This window comes from Chiloscyllium plagiosum, chromosome 40 (genome assembly GCF_004010195.1).
Source record: "Chiloscyllium plagiosum isolate BGI_BamShark_2017 chromosome 40, ASM401019v2, whole genome shotgun sequence".
NCBI lineage: Eukaryota > Metazoa > Chordata > Chondrichthyes > Orectolobiformes > Hemiscylliidae > Chiloscyllium > Chiloscyllium plagiosum.
The window spans coordinates 13,554,546-13,573,321 of record NC_057749.1 but is presented as its reverse complement, the minus strand read 5'-3'; the positions used below and the strand labels follow the sequence as shown (position 1 = coordinate 13,573,321).

General features: G+C 40.1%; 1 protein-coding gene across 2 annotated transcripts in view; it reads left to right on the top strand.

Annotated features, from left to right (window-relative positions):
- The window catches only part of etfa (electron transfer flavoprotein subunit alpha), a 70,364-nt gene that overhangs the window by 12,369 nt on the left and 39,219 nt on the right, over positions 1 to 18,776 (top strand). For both annotated transcript variants that reach the window (XM_043680379.1, XM_043680380.1), the window contains exons 3-7: positions 61 to 142; positions 7,324 to 7,406; positions 11,196 to 11,295; positions 17,120 to 17,230; positions 18,366 to 18,467. In XM_043680379.1, the coding sequence (XP_043536314.1) occupies positions 61 to 142; positions 7,324 to 7,406; positions 11,196 to 11,295; positions 17,120 to 17,230; positions 18,366 to 18,467 (478 nt within the window). The remainder of the gene's footprint in view (positions 1 to 60; positions 143 to 7,323; positions 7,407 to 11,195; positions 11,296 to 17,119; positions 17,231 to 18,365; positions 18,468 to 18,776) is intronic.

Here is an 18,776-nt window from a genome sequence, read left to right as displayed (position 1 = left end):
TTGCCAATTTTGTCCCATTTAACTGGGCCTGTATTCAAAGCTGACATTTACTTGTTACAGGTTGCAGAAGAAGTCAGTAAAGTGCAAGGTGTGAAGAAGGTTCTAGTGGCTGAGAATGACTCATTTGAAGGTTTTCTACCAGGTAGGCATGGATGCAGCAAGAGGGTGGTTTCTCAATGCTGCCAGGCTTCCTGAGTGTTCCAGCACTTTCAGTATTTATTGGAGATTTCCAGTATCTGCAATATTTTGTTTTGCAATACTAATTTTTTTCAAAAATGAGTTGAATGCTAATACTGTATGTTTAGTGATTTGGGAATAAATCATTTGCTATCCCTTAAAGTATGATGAAAATAAAATGTGTCTGTGACATTCTTTTCTTGGACAAAATAACGAAAACAACGTGGTTGCAGTTCAAAATTATAGCATGGTTACAACACATTTTGTATGTAGAATATAATTAAAGTATCTTATAGAATGCTTAGGTGCAACATTTTAATTAAACTGGAGTCTGTAAGTTGCAAAGTAATGAAGAAACACATTTTATTGGAGAAAGGGGGTTTGAATGGCAGTACAGTTCAAATCTTTAAAACTCATGCAACTAAGCAAGTGTTTGGAGCTCTAACTGTGCCACTGGAGCATATGGGTCCAAAATGTACTGATCTCGTGACTAGAGATTACCTGAGGATCCATTTCAAGCTATACATTTCTCCTGTTTTCAGAAAAATTCATATAAAACTGAACATCCAGTTTTTGTTGTATGCATTTAAATAAATGTCTGGTTGAAAATGGTTTTTATAACTAAGTAAGAGTTAGAGTATTTATTTGTGATATGCTTCTGAGGGTAGAAAAGGAATATAACATAAATGACACTTGCTTTACTCTTCAGTCATTTGAATCGTTTATTTGCGGATTGGTAATGAAGAACTCCAAGAAGTGAATCATTTGAGGGAAAATATACAGAGGAACCTTGATTATCCAAAGGACACAGGGGGGCAGTATTTCGTTCTGTTAGTTGAATGCCAGATAACATAGTTTAACTGAGCATCAGGACCGTGCGATCTTGCTGGATAATCTGATATTTGGATAATTAAATACTGGATAATTGAGGTTCCTTTGTAGTTCAATTTACTGTGGTAAATCGTGCATGATCTTTAGAAATTGCAGGCTTGCAAGGCTTTTGTTCAATTGCTTTCTTGTGACATTCAGCTTTTGTACTGTATCTGCATAACTGGTGTACATTTTCATTGTTTAAATAAGCCTGTCTGAAATAATATTGGATATCACAACTGGTGGTGACAGGTTTGCATCATGGTGAATACTGTTATACATTGTTTGGTACGGCTCAGGAGTCCCATGCATGGCATCCCCTACCACATTTGGTGAAGAAGACGACAATGGTCTGAGAAGGTGCCGGAATTGCTCACCTCTGTTTTCTCTGGGCTATCTTCTCAGCCAGCTGAGCTTTTAATTTCTGATGGCTTCTTCCAGTGCCCTTCCAAATAGTCATCCTCTGAAAGTCATGCCTGCCAGTCACTGTATCCCATTTGACAGTGTCAGTATCCACCATCTTTGTATCTCACTTGCAGGTGTTCTTGTATTGAAAACTCGGAAGTCCAAGAGGTTATGAGCCATTGACCATTCACAGTCATCCATTGACGAATGCAGATTAGCCAGTGGAGATGTTATTGGCTTAGCCATGAGTATATACTGATAGAACTAGCATGCTCTGGACCTCTTAGTTGGTAAACTTCTCCTACCAATGAAGGCCAAAGATACTGTATGAGACAGTGAAGGTGAAAACTGGTAAAATATGTTGTCCCTATCTTACTACTGTGAAGGAGTGAACTGAAGATGCAGGTTTGGTAGACTTTCAGCTTGCTATTGTCCATTAACTTTCTATTGTTCTACATACTCCTACGCAGCTTGGACATAACAAGTGCAACTTTTGTGATTCGTTGTTGATTTCAACATCAAGTAGCAGATTGTTCGTAATTGCGTAGCCTGAAACTATCAACAACTGCCAGTGTCAATATTGTTAGTGCTGATAGATGGTGAAATAGCGACATTTTGTACTATGGTTTGTCTTCCTGATGTGTTATTTACTATAAATGTGTTCAGAGAGAGAGATTCTGATGGCGGCGACCCAACAAGTCTGAGTCTGTAGTGCTCTGTCTAAGACTTGGGTAAAGTGGGCCACCCGCCTTCACTACACCTTTTAAATCATTTAAAATAACTTTTGCCCAGCATAGTTAGTCACTTTACATCAAACTTGAACAGTTTGATGTTGTTCTTAAAATGACTAAGGGCAAAACTTCCCGCAGTTCGCAACAGGCAGGGACCCCTCCCCCACTCCCTCCAGCAGCAGAAGCATGACTGAGAAATTGAAAAACTTGAACAGCGCGTTGGAGGGGGGTAGCAAAAGGCCACTACCTCAGAAGCTGCTGCCGACTCAGCCGTGGACCGGGTCCAGGTTCTCGAGCAGCGAGTCCGGACCTTGAAAGAGCACATCGACCTCGACAGTCGGGACCGTCGAAAAAAATATTCGGTTGCTGGGCCTTCCCGAACGCAGTTTTTTTGGAGCAATGGCTCCCTCAAATATTAAAGTTGGAGTCTGGTCCAGGCCATGTACAGGTGGAGTGGGCCCACCGGGTTGCTATATGCGGGCCCACCTTCTGTGGGGGGGTAGGGGCCTTATTTGTTATTCACTATGTGAATAGGATAGGATACCCAAGAGTACTATGGGTATATCTCTTAGATTTAGACATTTGGTGGATCTGAATAAGGAGATTCACCACCTAGTAGATGTGTGGAGGTGCCTTCACCCCCAGGGCAGAGACTTTAATTTCTACACTAACCCACACAAGTGTCATACTAGAATTGATATGTTTTTTGCTCTCTTGACCCTTTTGAATTCCATATTGTCCTGCAAAATAGGTAATATAGCAATCTCTGATCATGCTGCAGTATATATTGGAAGTTAAGACTAGAGACGATGGGACAGGCTCCTGACGTTGGCGTATGGATTCTTTATTAATGAAGGATAGCAAATTTATAAAATATTTTTCTCAGGAATTCAAGACCTTTTTGGAAATTCATTCAGGTATGGCCAGTAACCCATTGACGATGTGGGAGACCATTAAGGCTAATGCGTGAGGTTTGATCATCTCATATTTTGCGACCCAGAAAAGACGAAAGGGAGAACAACAGCGCCTGCTCGAGGCTCGCTTGAAGGCAGCTGAGACAGCGTATAATAATAGGCCCTCTATTATTAAGCTACAAAGGATCACAGCCCTTAGGACAGCCTTGAACACCGCACTTACTCAAACAGCAAAGAGGGAAATATTATTTGCAAAGCAAAGACTATATGACTATAGCGACAAGCATGGCAGATACCTAGTATATCTTGCTAGGAAAAAAAAGGCTCCTCAAGTTATCACATCCATTAGGGAAAGTGCTGGTACTCTGACTTGTGATCGTAATAGGATCAATACAGCCTTTAGAAAGTTCTATTTTGAATTGTATAAATCGCAGGACTGTGAGGATAGAACTAAGAAGGTAGAGTCCTTCTTTAAAAACGTGGCCTTTCTGGATTTAACCCCGGAGCAGGTGTCGATCCTGAATGCCCCCCTGACAACCCAGGAAGTACTCGACGCAATTAGACAGCTTCAGAGTGGCAAAGCACTTGGACCAGACGGATTCCAGGTTGAATTTTATAAAAGATTTATAGGGGAACTGGCTGGTACAATTACTCACATAGTCAGGGCTGCCTCCCGCCTGCGTTGAGAGAAGCAAATATTTCTCTCATTCTTAAAAAAGGAAAGGCCCCAGAAGATTGCTCATCATATAGACCAATACTCTTGCTAAATGTGGATTTCAAAATCCTTTCTAAAACGTTAGCATTAAGATTGGAGAGGTCTTACCATATATCATAAAGGAGGACCAGGCAGATTTACCAAGGGCTGTAGATCAGCTAACAATATTAGAAGAATCTTAAATATGATACAAGCCTGTCAACAGGAAAGAATACCGGGGATAGTTGTCTCTCTGGATGCAGAGAAGGCATTTGATCGGGTAGAATGGTCATATCTTTTTTTACACACTGGAAAGGTTTGGTGTCGGAGAAGTATTTTCTAAATGGGTCTATATTATACAATGACCCCAGGGCAGCCATGATTACCAATGGTTTGGGTTCGGATAGCTTCAGTGTGGGTAGGGACTGTCGTCAGGGATGTCCTGTCTCACCGTTATTATTCACGCTAATAATCAAACCACTGGCGGAAGCTATACGAACCGACTTGTGCATAGTGGCTCTGAGGGTTGGTTCAGGTAAACATAAAATCACTCTCTATGCAGATGATATCCTCCTTTTCTTAAGTAATCCTTTGATATCCTTCCCCCGCTTAATTCAAGTAATCAATCTATTTAGTATGTTCTCAGGCTATAAAATCAATTTTATGAAATCGGATGCCATGGCGTTGGGAGGTCTCGCTAGTGTATCCAATTTATCGGACGGATCTTGCTTTCCCTTTTGGTGGTCACTGGAGGGTTTTTTATACTTGGGTATTTTTATCACCCCAGTATTTGGTCAGCTGTATAAAGCCAATTTTGTGCACCTACTAGAGAAATAAGGCAGGACTTTCAACACTGGGGAGATCTCCCAATATTCTGGTTAGACAGAGTAGCTCTAGTTAAAATGAATATTCTGCCTCGTCTCCTGTATCCTATGGGAGTGCTCCCTTTGATATTGCTGAGACTGGCGTTACGTAAGCTACACGGCTGGCTTGGTTCCTTTATTTGGACTCATAGACGGCACCTTATCAAATTATAAAAGCTGCAGCTTCCACAAGGACTGGATTTTCCAGACTTTAAGAGGTATCAGTTGAGTTCTTTATTATGCTATGTAGCTGATTGGGTCTCTTGTGACCCACAGTCAATTTGATTCGACATTGAGACCTCCCAAGCAAAGTGTCCCCATATCAATGTTTAATTTTTAGATAAGGTGAGTGCTATTATGGACTATTGCAAAAACCCTATTTTATTAAATACAATTAAAGCCTGGAGGATAATGCCGCAAGATGAGGTAACCTACAAAAAACCTCTCCTCCTACTCCTATGGTGGGAGCATCGGGTTTTCAGCCAGGGCTGACAGGCGCTACATTTAAAACCTGGAGATCCAGAGGTATCTCTTGCTTAGGGGACCTGTTTGATGGGGAGGTTATGATGTCTTTTGAGCAGTTGCACCAGAAGTTTGGACTGCCTAATGGAGACCTTTTTTCGGTATTTCCAAATATGAGATTATATACACATTAAGAAGACCTCATTATTAGACAGCCCCTACAAATCGGATAGGGAGAGAAGAGTGCTATGACCAATGGGTCCACTTTCGGTCAGTACTCTTTATCACTCATTATGTAACGAGGTATCGAAAGACATGGACCAACTGTTTAAAACATGGAACCAGGAATTCGGGTTAGAAATCCCTCTAGAAATGTGGGAGGACATCTGGGAAAACGCCAGAAAGATCTCTCTTTGTAATAGAACCCAAGCTATTCAATTAAAGATACTCCATAGGGCCCATATAGCACCTGAAAGACTTGCAAAATTTAGGGTAGGAATATCCCCAAAGTGTCCTAAATGCAAAATAGAAGTGGGCACTCTCAAGCACTGTTTATGGACATGTCACAAGATCCATAGATACTGGGACAGATTAGCGAATGCTCTGACAGAAATCTTGGGAACGGAGATTAGATTGGATCCAGTATCTCTTCTCCTGGGCTTTTCAAATCTTCCCTCCCTGGATGTGCACAGGAGGAAACTATTTTCCATTCTCTATTTTTGTGCAAGAGAAAATATCTTAGTGAATTGGGTAGCTGAGGACCCTCCAGGACTTTCGAATAGGCACAGGTTAATCATGGAACATATCCCCCCTGACTTCCTCACAAATATGGTGCACCAAAAAACTGAATTATTCTATAAAATATGACAGCCCTTTCTGAACTATATCGACACAGATATTTCGGCCATATTGTCAAGGGCTTTTGTCTGGCTGTGGTAGTGGTTCTGGCTGGTCCGGGGGCCCCCGAGGGGAGGAATCCTGTATAAAGATGGGTTTTATTATGACTTGATGTTAATTCATTTTGAGTATGTATTTAATTATTCTGTTATTTTTCGCTAGTAATATATGATATCCTATTTTATGTTTTGGTTGTTTGCAGGATAGATTAGTAGTTAGTTGGGGTTTTTTTCCCTTTTTTGTGTTTTGGTTATTATTCATTTCTGTTGTGGTTCTGTTCGCCGAGTTGGGAATTTGTGTTGCAGACATTTTGTCCCCTGTCTAGGTGACATCCTTAGTGCTTGGGAGCCTCCTGTGAAGCGCTTCTGTGATCTTTCCTCCGGAGGAAAGATCACAGAAGCACTTCACAGGAGGCTCCCAAGCACTGAGGATGTCACTTAGACAGGGGACGAAATGTCTGCAACACAAATTCCTGGCTCGGCGAACAGAACCACAACAACGAGCACCCGAGCTACAAATCTTCTCACAATTATTTATTTCTTTTTAATATATATTTTTAATTGTATATTAGTGTTTATACTTGTTTGTATTCCTTTGTAATTATGTAAAAAAAAAGTTCAAAAAATTTCCTTTTTTTCTATAAAAATACCTATTAAAAAATATGTTCAGAGATGTTATTTCACCACTCTGGAGCTGATGGGACTTGAACCTAGGTCTCCCAGCTTAGAGGTAGGGACATTAGGGACATTGCCATTATGCTACAAGAACCTTTCAGTCTTCCTAGTGCTGATGGTCAAGCCAAACTCTTTGCAGCTGTGAGTGAATATGTTCATTTACTGCTGCTGGTATGAAACATTGGTTGCTGTATCTTTAGCATAAAGCAAATCTGAATGGATTTGCTGCACCTTTGTCTTGGCTCTCAGGCAGGCAAGCAAGACTAAATAGTTTGCTATCACTTCCAGTATATACATAGAAAAGCTATAGATGACCTGAAGACATAACATACAATGAATAACCTGGTGTTAACATGTACTGCACATTTAAGTATTTAAATGGTAATAAATCTGTCTGCCACAAGCAAGAAATGTCAATGCTGTACAACAATAGTTGAGGAAAGGGTGGAAGCCAAATGAATAGAAGATGACTAAGTTACTGAAGATGTATATAGGCATCTGTTAGGGTCCATTTTTGTCAAAGTGTACATTTCTTGCTTTACTTGATGGTATATGAATTCAAAATTTATTGTTTTCATACTTTTTGCTGTATGCTTATTTGTGTTTTTAATATTCTGCTTTCTGTGTCATTGACAGAGGAGCTGACACCGCTGGTGCTTGCTGCACATAAGGAATTTAAATTCACGCATATATGTGCAGGGGCTTCTGCCTTTGGAAAGGTGAGGAAAGTACTATTGGCAAGACATTACAAAGGGCTTATCAAGATAGGCTGTTTGGTCCAGAAGTCAAGGTTAAAGTGGTGCTGGAAATGCACAGCAGGTCAGGCAGCATCCGAGGAACAGGAAAATCGAAGTTTTGGGCAAGAGCCCTTCATCAGGAGTCAACAGATTCCTGAGAAGGGCTACTGCTTGAAACATCGATTTTCCTGCTCCTCGGATGCTGCCTGACCTGCGGTGTATTTCCAGCACCACACTAATCTTGACTCTAATCTCCAGCATCTGTAGTCCTTACTTTTGCCTGTTTGGTCCAGAAGGCCAATGCTGGAGTTTATTCTCACACACTACCTACCACCCTTCTTTACCTAATCCTGTCAGCCTAGCCTGTGATCTTCTTTACTTCATGTACCTGCTTAGATTTTTCCTTAAATTCGTCTATTCTATTTATTACCCAACTACTCCATGTGGTAGCAAGTTCCACATTCTGATCACATGCTGAGTGAGACATCAGGCAGTTCTTCTAAAAACATTACATGTTACTTGGAATTTCAATTGAAGCTGACTTGTCAGCAAAACACAATAAATGTGCAAGGAGCTTTGTGGTGCATGGGTAGGTGATAGTCTACCCTCTGGGCCTGAGGCTCTGTGTTCAAATATCATCATGACAGTGGAGGGTTTGTCATAGTGTGACCCAAACAGATCGATTATCAATCTGTAAAACCTTATGATACACCAAAGGCTGGTGGTAAGAGTGGTTTCCTGGTTGGCCAGAACTCTGGCAGCTGTGGTGCAAAAAGTTCTCCCACGTTAAAAGACTCCATGTGAATAAGCACCATAGGCATGGTGGCTCAGCGGTTAGCACTGCTGCCTCATTGTGCCAGGGAACCCAATTCAATTCCAGCCTCAAGTGACTATGCAAACTCCACACATTTTCCCTGTACCTGCATGGGATTCCTCCAGGTGCTTTGATCTCCTACTACAGTTCAAAGGTGTGCAGATTAGGTGGATTGGCTATGCTAAATTGCCCATAGTATCCAGGGATGCACAGACTAGATGGATTAGCCATGGGAAATGCAAGCTTACCAGGATAGGGTGAGGTGCACTTTGGAGGGATGGTGTGGAACTGTTGGGCCAAATGGCCTGCTTGCACACTGTAGGGGTTCCATGATTCTATGATCTTCGTTTCAAGGGATCATCCCACACTGGTGCACATACAAGATGTACTTTCGACAAAATTTTGTTTTGAGAATAAATTAGTTTACTCTTCATCATATTAGGAGAAATACTCTTTCTGAAGTATAAATAAAAAAAATCTCTACTTATCAGCAGATTTGCTTTTTGTAATGTTGAATGCTGATTTGTTGGGCTTAAAATATATATTGTTTAGTTGTTTTGAAAATCTAGTAGGCTTATGAAATTTGACTACTTCTCATGACCTTTCATGGAAAGTACCATCATATACTCCTGCGCAGACTCCCCCCACTGTGTAAATTGGATAATTGCTTCAGAGTTCCATGCATTTTTGAACAATGAGATTTAAGATAGTTATTTTTACAGGGTGACAGATTATTCCATGTGTTGAATGTTGAAAGGTGATGGGTTATTTATTGATGAGTTCTGATATATTCAACCAATAATCTGTTCCTATTTCCATATTTAAAGTATCCAATGACACATTTTTCCTCTTCCTTTCATCCTAAACCATGATTGCTGAAAACAAATGCAGCACTCCAACTAAACTAGCAAAGTCCTGCAATCAACAAACTTAGCTGAGTTTGCAGATCAGATGTGATAACCTGCATAACTCAACAAGTTGCTATCTTTAACTAGTCCAGTCTAGGAACAAGAAAAGGCCAATGACTGTCTTTAAGATGCCACAATAAAAGAAGATTGGAATTATTCATCATTAGAGATGACAAGGTCCTGGCACTTACTGCTTAAATTTGATTATTTAATAAGATTGAAATAATATGTTTGTACTTATTGTCATGCGTGCACCTATATATTTACATGTGATTTTAACATTTAACTAAGATCAGTTTGAGTAACTGAAAATATTTTCCATAGAATAAATGCAAGCTAATCTATTCCCTGAAAATATTTTCTTATTCGACTTGCTTCTCAATTTATATCTTGAAGGTTATATGCCAAAAATTTGAACCTCCCAAATCAGGTATTCACTGCTGTGTTAAGTAGGTTTAAAGCCCATAAAATTGGATTATGCAGTGCCAGGTAACCAGCTTGCCTGTGTTCTGGAATGCGCTGCCTGTAAGAAAACAGGTTCATTCGTAGCATTCAAAATTGAATTGGATAAACACTTGAAAGGGAAATAGAGCTGTGGGGAGAAATAGCTGCAGGGGAGTGGCATTGATTTGAATAAAAGTGTTAGTATCCCTGTTTTGGACTAGATTGCCTTCTTGTACTATTGGCTTTTGATTCTAACATAGAATCAAATGTTATAAATGTATGGCACAGATGGAGGCCATTCAAACTATGTGTATCAGCGTTGGTTGAAAAGGAGTATTCAGCCTAACCTACCTTCCTGGACCATCACCTCATAGGTGCTGCACTTCCAATGAATATCTAAATACATCTTTAAAAATGTAATGAGGATTCTGCCTCTATATCACCATTTCAGGAGGAGAGTTCCAGATTACTTGCACCTTCTGGGTGAAGACTTTTCTAAATTCCTCTCTAATCCTTTTATCTATTACTTTAACCTCTGATCTGACAGATATTTACAGTAAAGGAAAGCTCACACTTGCTCATACACAGAATAGTTTAATGATGCATATGGTTCACCAAGTTCTCTAACTCTTTAACTGAGCCACTTGAATTGCTATAACACTTCCTACAACATTTTCCTGCAATATTTCATCTTGTCTTGGAGCTGTCAACTTACTGGCTTAATGGCATTCCAATTGAATTACAATGCATTACACAGTGCATTATGTTTCATAAGTTGTATTTTATTGAATTAGTTCTGCCCTTTTCCCTAGATGCATTTCATCATTTTCTGTGTTTCCTGGCAATATCCTAATTAACTGCCCCTTTCCCACTTGAAAATTACTTTGTGCCCAGGTTTGCCATGTAACATTTATAATGTAACATAGAAAGTAGCGATAAACTGAGATTGCATTTTTATTTAAAAACGTAAAGCATTTGTGGGCATCAAGAACAAAATGAAGTGCAAGCTATGAAGAATTAGTAAGTGTAAACAAAAATGCATGAACATTTGTGTTGAGACCCAATATAAGAGCAGCACTTTATTACTTCAAAGAACACTCATTTAATGTAAATGCAATCAGTTAGTAGTTTCATCTTTAAAGTTTACTAACCAGTTAGAATCAACCCAAAACTATGAAGCAGAGAAGAGAAGGTTTTGAGTATTGTTATATGGGCCATGATAGACAGGAGGCTGGAAGAACACTGTAAGCCAGGCAGCATCAGAAGGTGCAGAAGTCGACATTTTGGGTGTAACCCTTCTTTAGGATTGATATATGGGCCATGACAGCAGCTATTTCGCACGCAGTAAGATCTCATTAACAGAAGTCACCAACTAATTTTTACTGGTACTCGTTGAGGGCAGCATGCTGCCCATAGATGTAGAGTGGAATTGGATGATAGTTCCCTGCCCCAACAGTTGTTGTGCTAAGATTTTGCATACAGTGTTTCCTTGTAAGAAATGCATCAAAATATGTTCAGTTTAATATCTTGAAAAGGAAAATATCACGTTTAATGAGCGTACTTTATCCTGGAATGTTTATTTACAATCTTTCCTTTTCTTTTTAGAACATTATACCTCGAATAGCTGCTAAACTTGATGTCGCTGCCATCTCTGATATCACTGAAATTAAAACCCCAGATACATTTGTCAGAACTATCTATGCAGGTTGGTACAAGATGAACTCTTTTGCTGAAGTTTGACTTTCAGGTTATAAGTGATTTATAGTTAGTCATTGTGTCTTTTTACTGAATGTAAAATCTAACGTATTTTTGACGTGCTCTTGTGCAATATAGAAAGGAACCTGGCATGTTACCAAAGAAGTATGGGCAGCACGGTGACTCAGTGGTTAACACTGCTGCTTCACAGCGCCAGGGACCCGGGTTCGATTCCCGCCTCGGGCGACTATGTGTGGAGTTTGCACATTCTCCCCGTGTCTGCGTTTCCTCTCAATCCAAAGATGTGCAGGTCAGGTGAATTAGCCATGCTAAATTGCCCATAGTGTTAGGTGCATTAGTCAGGGGTAAATATAGGGTTGGCGAAATGGGTCTGGGTGGGTTACTCTTTGGAGGGTTGGTGTTGGCTTGTTGGGCCGAAGGCCTGTTTCCATACTGGAGGGAATCTAAAAAACGCATCCACTTGAGGTTATTGCCTCAGTCCTTCCATCTGCAACTTCCATCTTTATCTTTAGATTATAGCAATGCCTGCTATTAGAACATGGTAGCAGTTGCACTCCCAAAACTAGGCTGATATAGTTCATACTTCATTTGCATTAGTTATCATTGTCAACATGAATGCAGTGACACCTCCTGATCCAGAATACATGGAGAGAAACATTTAGACATTGGATCAGATACTTGGATCTTAGGAGGTGGAACTGAAGGTGAGTTGGAACAGATGGGTTTTCTAGAGTTTGAACAAAGGAGAAATAAGCAAGGTAGAATATTTTTAAAAAAGTATGGAAATGCTCTATAAAAGCTGAAGTAGTTCCACTGATAGCAAGTTTTGAGAAGATTTGTAGCTCAGGTTGAGGTTCTGGATGTAGGTTTGCTCGCTGAGCTTGAAGGTTCATTTTCAGACGTTTTGTCACCATCCTTGGTAACATCTTCAGTGAGCCTCTGGACGAAACACTGCTGGTGTTTCCTGCTTTCTATTTATATGTTTGGGTTTCCTTAGGTTGGTGATGTCATTTTCTGTGGTGAACTCCACCCAAGAATTCCTGAAGACCATCAAAGGCACCAAGATAGAAGAGGATGAAATAATGGTTTCCTTTGATGTATCAGCCCTGTTCACATCAATCAACATCAACCTAGCCAAGGAAACACTGACTACACTATTAAAAGAATCAAAGACACATACACCAAACACCACCAACTTCATCAGCAAGGACAACATCGTCAAGCCCTAGCCTATTCAACCTCTCCCTATAGCTCAAATCCTCCAACCCTGGCAACATCCTTGTAAATCTTTTCTGAACCCATTCATGTTTCACACCATCTTTCCCATAGGAAAGAGACCAGAATTGCGTGCAATATTCCAACAGTGGCCCAACCAATGTCCTGTACAGCCACAACATGACCTCCCAACTCCTGTACCCAATAGTCTGACCAATAAAGGAAAGCACTATCCGATTCCTTGCGACTCCACTTTCAAGGAGCTATGAACCTGCACTCCAAGGTCTCTTTGTTCAGCAACACTCCCCAGGACCTTACCATTAAATGTTTAAGTCTTGCTAAGCTTTGCTTTCCCAAAATGCAGCAACTCACATTTATCTGAATTAAATTCCATTTGCTACTTCTCAGCCCATTGGCTCATCTGAACAAGATCCCATTGTAATCTGAGGTAACCTTCTTCGCTGTCCGCTACATCTCCAATTTTGGTGTCATCAGCAAACTTACTAACTATACCTCTTATGCTCACATCCAAATCATTTATATAAATGATGAAATGTAGTGGAACCAGCACCAATCCTTGTGGCACTCCACTGGTCACAGGCTTCCAGTCTGAAAAACAACCCTCCTCCACCACCCTCTGTCTTCTACCTTTGAGCCAGTTCTGTATCCAAATGGCGAGTTCTCCCTGTATTCCATGAGATCTAACCTTGCTAATCAGTCTCCCATGGGGAACCTTGTTGAACGCCTTACTGAAGTCCATATAGATCACATCTACCACTCTGCCTCATCAATCCTCTTTGTTACTTCTGCAAAAACTCAATCAAGATTGTGTGACAGGATTTCCCACGCTTAAAGCCATGTTGACAATCCCTAATCAGTCCTTGCCTTTCCAAATACATGTACATCCTGTCCCTCAGGATTGCCTCCAACAACTTGCCCACCACCGACGTCAGACTCACTGGTCTATAGTTCTCTGGCTTGTCCTTACCATCTTTCTTAAACAGTGGCACCACGTTAGCCAACCTCCAATCTTCCAGCACCTCACCTCTGACTATTGATGATGCAAATATCTTAGTAAGAGGCCCAGCAATCACTTCCCTAGCTTCCCACATAGTTCTAGGGTACAGCTGATCAGGTCCTGGGGATTTATCCATTTTTATGTGTTTCAAGACATCCAGCACTTCCTCCTCTGTAATCTGAACATTTTGCAAGATGTCACCATCTATTTCCCTGCATTCTATATCATCCATGTCCTTTTCCACAGTGAATACTGATGCAAAATACTCGTTTGGTATCTGCTCCATCTCTTGCGGTTCTACACAAAGGCCGCCTTGCTGATCTTTGAGGGGTCCTATTCTCTCACTAGTTACCCTTTTGTCCATAATGTATTTGTAAAAACCCTTTGGATTCTCCTTAACTGTATTTGCGAAAGCTATCTCATGTCCCCTTTTTGCCTTCCTGATTTCCTTAAGTATATTCCTACTGCCTTTATACTCTTCTAAGGATTCACTCAATCTATCCTATCTATACCTGACATATGCTTCCTTTTTTTTAACCAAAACCTCAATTTCTTTAGTTATCCAGCATTCCCTATACCTACCAGCCTTTCCTTTCACCCTAACAGGCATATACTTTCTCTGGATTCTCATTATCTCATTTCTGAAGGCTTCCTATTTTCCAGCCGTCCCTTTACCTGCGAACATCTGCCCCCAGTCAGCTTTTGAAAGTTCTTGCCTAATACCGTCAAAATTGGCCTTCTTCCAATTTAGAGCTTCAACTTTTAGATCTGGTCTATCCTTTTCCATCACTATTTTAAAACTAATAGAATTATGGTCACTGGCCCCAAAGTGCTCCTCCACTGACACCTCAGTCATCTGCCCTGCCATATTTCCCAAGAGTTGGTCAAGTTTTGCACCTTCTCTAGTAGCTACATCCACATACTGAATCAGAAAATTTTCTTGTGCACACTTAACAAAATCCTCTCCATCTAAACCCTTAACACTATGGCAGTCCAGTCTATGTTTGGAAAGTTAAAATCCCCTACCATAACCACTCTATTATTCTTACAGATAACTGAGATCTCTTTACAAATTTTCTTTTCAATTTCCCTCAGACTATTAGGGGGTCTATAATATAATCCCAATAAGATGATCATCCCTTTCTTATTCCTCAGTTCCATCCAAATAACTTCCCTGGATGTATTTCCAGGAATATCTTCCCTCAGTACAGCTGTAATGCTATCCCTTATCAAAAATGCCACTCCCCCTCCTCTCTTGCCTCCCTTTCTGTCATTCCTGTAGCATTTGTATCCTGGAACATTAAGCTGCCAGTCCTGTCCATCCCTGAGCTACGTTTCTGTAATTGCTATGATATCCCAGTCCCATGTTCCTAACTGTGCCCTGAGTTCATCTGTCTTCCCTGATAGGCTTCTTGCATTGAAATAAAAGCAGTTTAATTTATCAGTCCTACCTTGTTCTCTGCTTTGTTCCTGCCTGCCCTGACTGTTTGACTCGCCTTTGTTCTCAACTGTACCAGTCTCAGACTGAAATTTTTCCTCATTATCTCCCTGGGTCCAACCTCCCCCACCACCACCACCACATCTTCCCCACCTTACTAGTTTAAATCCTCCCGAGCAGCTCTAACAAATCTCCCTGGCAGTATATTAGTCCCCTTCCAATTTAAGTGCAATCCGTCCTCCTTGTACAGGTCACTTCTACCCCAAAACAGTTTCCAATGATCCAAAAATGTGAATCCTTCTTCTTCCATACACCAACTCCTCAGCATTCATCTGCTGTATCCTCCTATTCCTGTCCTCACTAGCTTGTAGCACCGGGAGTAATCCAGATATTACTGCTCTTGAGGACCTCCTTTTTAAATTCCTGCCTAACTCTCTTTAATCTACCTTCAGAATCTCAACCTTTTCCCTTCCTATGTCGTTGGTTTCAATGTGTACAGTGACCTCCTGGCCCCTCACCCCTTGAGAACAGTCTCCACCCTCTCTGAGACATCCTTGATCCTGGCACCAGGGAAGCAACATACCATTCTGATTTTTCACTGCTGGCCACAGAAACGTCTGTCTGTACCTCGGACTAGAGAGTCCCTTAGCACAATCGATTGCTTGGAAGCCGATGTACTTGTCATTACGTTAGAGCCAGTCTCAATACCATTCAGTTTGTTCTTATACAGGGCAAATTCTGCAATGTTGGGTTTGGAGTGCAGACCAAGAAAGTGGTTAGGGTGGCGATAATAGGTTGTAGAAATAAATGGAATATATTTGGTCTTGATGCTATCTGGATAAGTTGAACCTGGCTTCGTAGGCTACGTTGTAATGTACCGTTCCAGAAGGAAAGTAGCACCACTTCATGAGTTGGTTTTATACTAAAAAATCATAAGACATAGGAGCAGAAGTAGATCATTGAGCTTGTATTTTCTGCTTTATGATTTAATAAGATCATGATTGATCTGATCCTCACTCTCCTGTCTTTTGCTCACAACTCTTGATTCCTTTACTGATTTAAAGCTGTCTATTCTCGACCTTGAATATAATCAACATGCTGTACAGCCTTTTGTAATGAAGAATTCCACAGATTCACTACCCTCGGAGAGGAAATTCCTCTTCATCTCTGTCTTAAATGAGTGTCTCCTTTCTTGAGATTATGCTGTCTGAGACTGTGCCTTCAACTTTCAGTTGTACAATTTGCTATATGTTTCTGTTTTTCATTTTACTTTGAGTAGTTGATATCTAGGAACATAAAATTGAAGATATTTTTGATTTAAAACCTATGCACAATCATTCCAGTGAATTCCACCAGTATGTGCTAAATCTGTTATTTTATTTGTTGCATGTACCAGTAGGTGCGTTAAAACAAAAATTGCAGATGCTGGAACTCTGAAACAAAAGCAGAAATTCTTGGAGGAGCTCAACAGGTTTCTCCAGTAATTTCTGTTTTTTCAGCAGAGGTATTCCTTGATATAATATAAGCATCAATGGAAAGGCAATTGAATTTGTTATTTAGTAATTAAAGATTGAATGTAATCTTTGCATTGGACAGAAAGAGCACATCTTTACATCAAATACAAATATTTCCCATGAGTATTGAGAGAAATACATCTAACTCTGTATTGTGCCTAGAGACAAAATTCAGTTGTGGCAAATTAAAGGAAAAAGAGAGGTATCAGGCTATCACTGGTAATTTGGAGTAATTTCAAAACTCTGATGACTAAAAACTTTAAAACTCTATTAAATACAAGTGACTACTATTTAAACCCAATAGGTACCACACATGACACTTGCTTTGATTTTTTGAGTTGGATGGAAACTGATTTAACTACATAATCTCATGTAAAAGTATTTTGAACCCACGTGTGATCAATTATTAAACTATCAGTTGGAATTCAGCATAGGAGTTTGATTGAATTTGATGAGGAATCAGTTTTTCTGAGGATGCATCCCTAAACATGTGCTTAGGTTTAATGGTAATTCAGTAGTGGTTTTTGGAAGTTCTGAAGGATTCTCGTTCCAAACCGTGCTTTGAATTCTGAACCTTTTCTCTTCAGTCAAATTGGTATTTCAGTTCTTAATCCTTGACTTTTCATAGGGAATGCTTTGTGCACAGTGAAATCTGACGATGACGTCAAAGTGTTCTCTGTAAGAGGCACATCATTTGAAGCTGCTTCTGTGAATGGAGGAAATGCAAGTTCTGAAAAGGGTAAATGATGCACACTTTACTATTAGAATACTTTATCTCGGTACAAAACTACCTGCTGGATTTCAGTCAAGTGAAATATATTGACTGAGCCAACATTTGCACTAATTGATTGGAAGCTGGCAATCTGATGATTGTGTTCAGTGAAACAGTAGTGAAACTTGTACTCTGCCCTGACATAATCTTCTTGATGCTAAGAACAAGTAAAATGTTATATTCTTTCCTTGGCTTGAAGAACACACAATTCTCACAAAAGTAAATTTATATGATCTTGAGTTGTATTGTTTTAGGAAATAATTCTGTGTATAGAATTAGTCAGCTAGTTTTACTTGTCAATATTTAAGTCTTTGTATGATTAGTCTTCATATGATTAGTCTTCTATAGTCAGTAACACCTTGAAAATGGAGGGTTATGAATAGTATTAAATTTGAAATGCTGTACAAAAGTTTATATCAGCTTCTATGTCATTCTTATATGGTGAAAATCCGTCATTGAAGGGAATTGATAATTGTAGTTTCTGCTAATTTGACCTTCCATCCTTTATATTTTGACACCAGTTTTGCTGCTGAATTAGGTGTTTGTGGGTTCAAGCCCAACTCTGAGATTTAAATACAAAATCTGAGTCTACAACCTGCAGTACTGAGAGAGTGCTACATTCATGGAGGCTAGTTCTTGTGAAGTAGACTTTGGTTGAGAAATTGAGGTCTATCAGAAGAAACCCTAGCCTACTTTGAACAAAGACACAAGATGATTTAAATTTAGGGACTATGCCCTGGAGAATGGTGTTGCTGTATAAAGGATGTAAAGGCAAAAGTAATAAGTTGTTGCCTCCCATTTTTGTCATATAAAAGAACGTATCCATTTATCCAATTTTCCTTGAAGAGGCTTGTTGTGGCAAAGTACTTGCTTACACAACAGTAATGACTATGGTTCAGAAGTATATGGTTTTGGAAAACTTCAGGATGTTTTACAAAGTGAGGCGCTGCATTAGTGCACAGTGTTTATTTTGGATAAGTAATAATTGCTTTCTGAATGCTTTGTTCAGATTATCCTCCTTTAAAGTTGTTTTTCTGAAAAGATATAATGCTTTGTGTACTTTCTAAAACTCACCTCTATCCTGCACTTTTTTTGTGATTAGTTTCACCTCCATCTGCAGCTGGGATCTCTGAGTGGATTGGACAAAGCCTGACCAAAAGTGACCGTCCAGAGCTGACTAGTGCAAGAGTTGTTATATCTGGAGGTGTGTAAGTGATGCCAAATATTGCCTAATATTTTAATCTTACAAGGATAATCCTTGCATTTAGAGTCATAGAGATGTACAGCACGGAAACAGATCCTTCGGTCCAACCCGTCCATGCCGACCAGATATCCCAACCCAATCTAGTCCCACCTGCCAGCACCTGGCCCATATCCCTCCAAACCCTTCCTATTCATATATCCATCCAAATGCCTCTTAAATGTTGCAATTGTACCAGCCTCCACCACATCCTCAGGCAGTTCATTCCATACACGTACCACCCTCTGCGTGAAAAAGTTGCCCCTTAGGTCT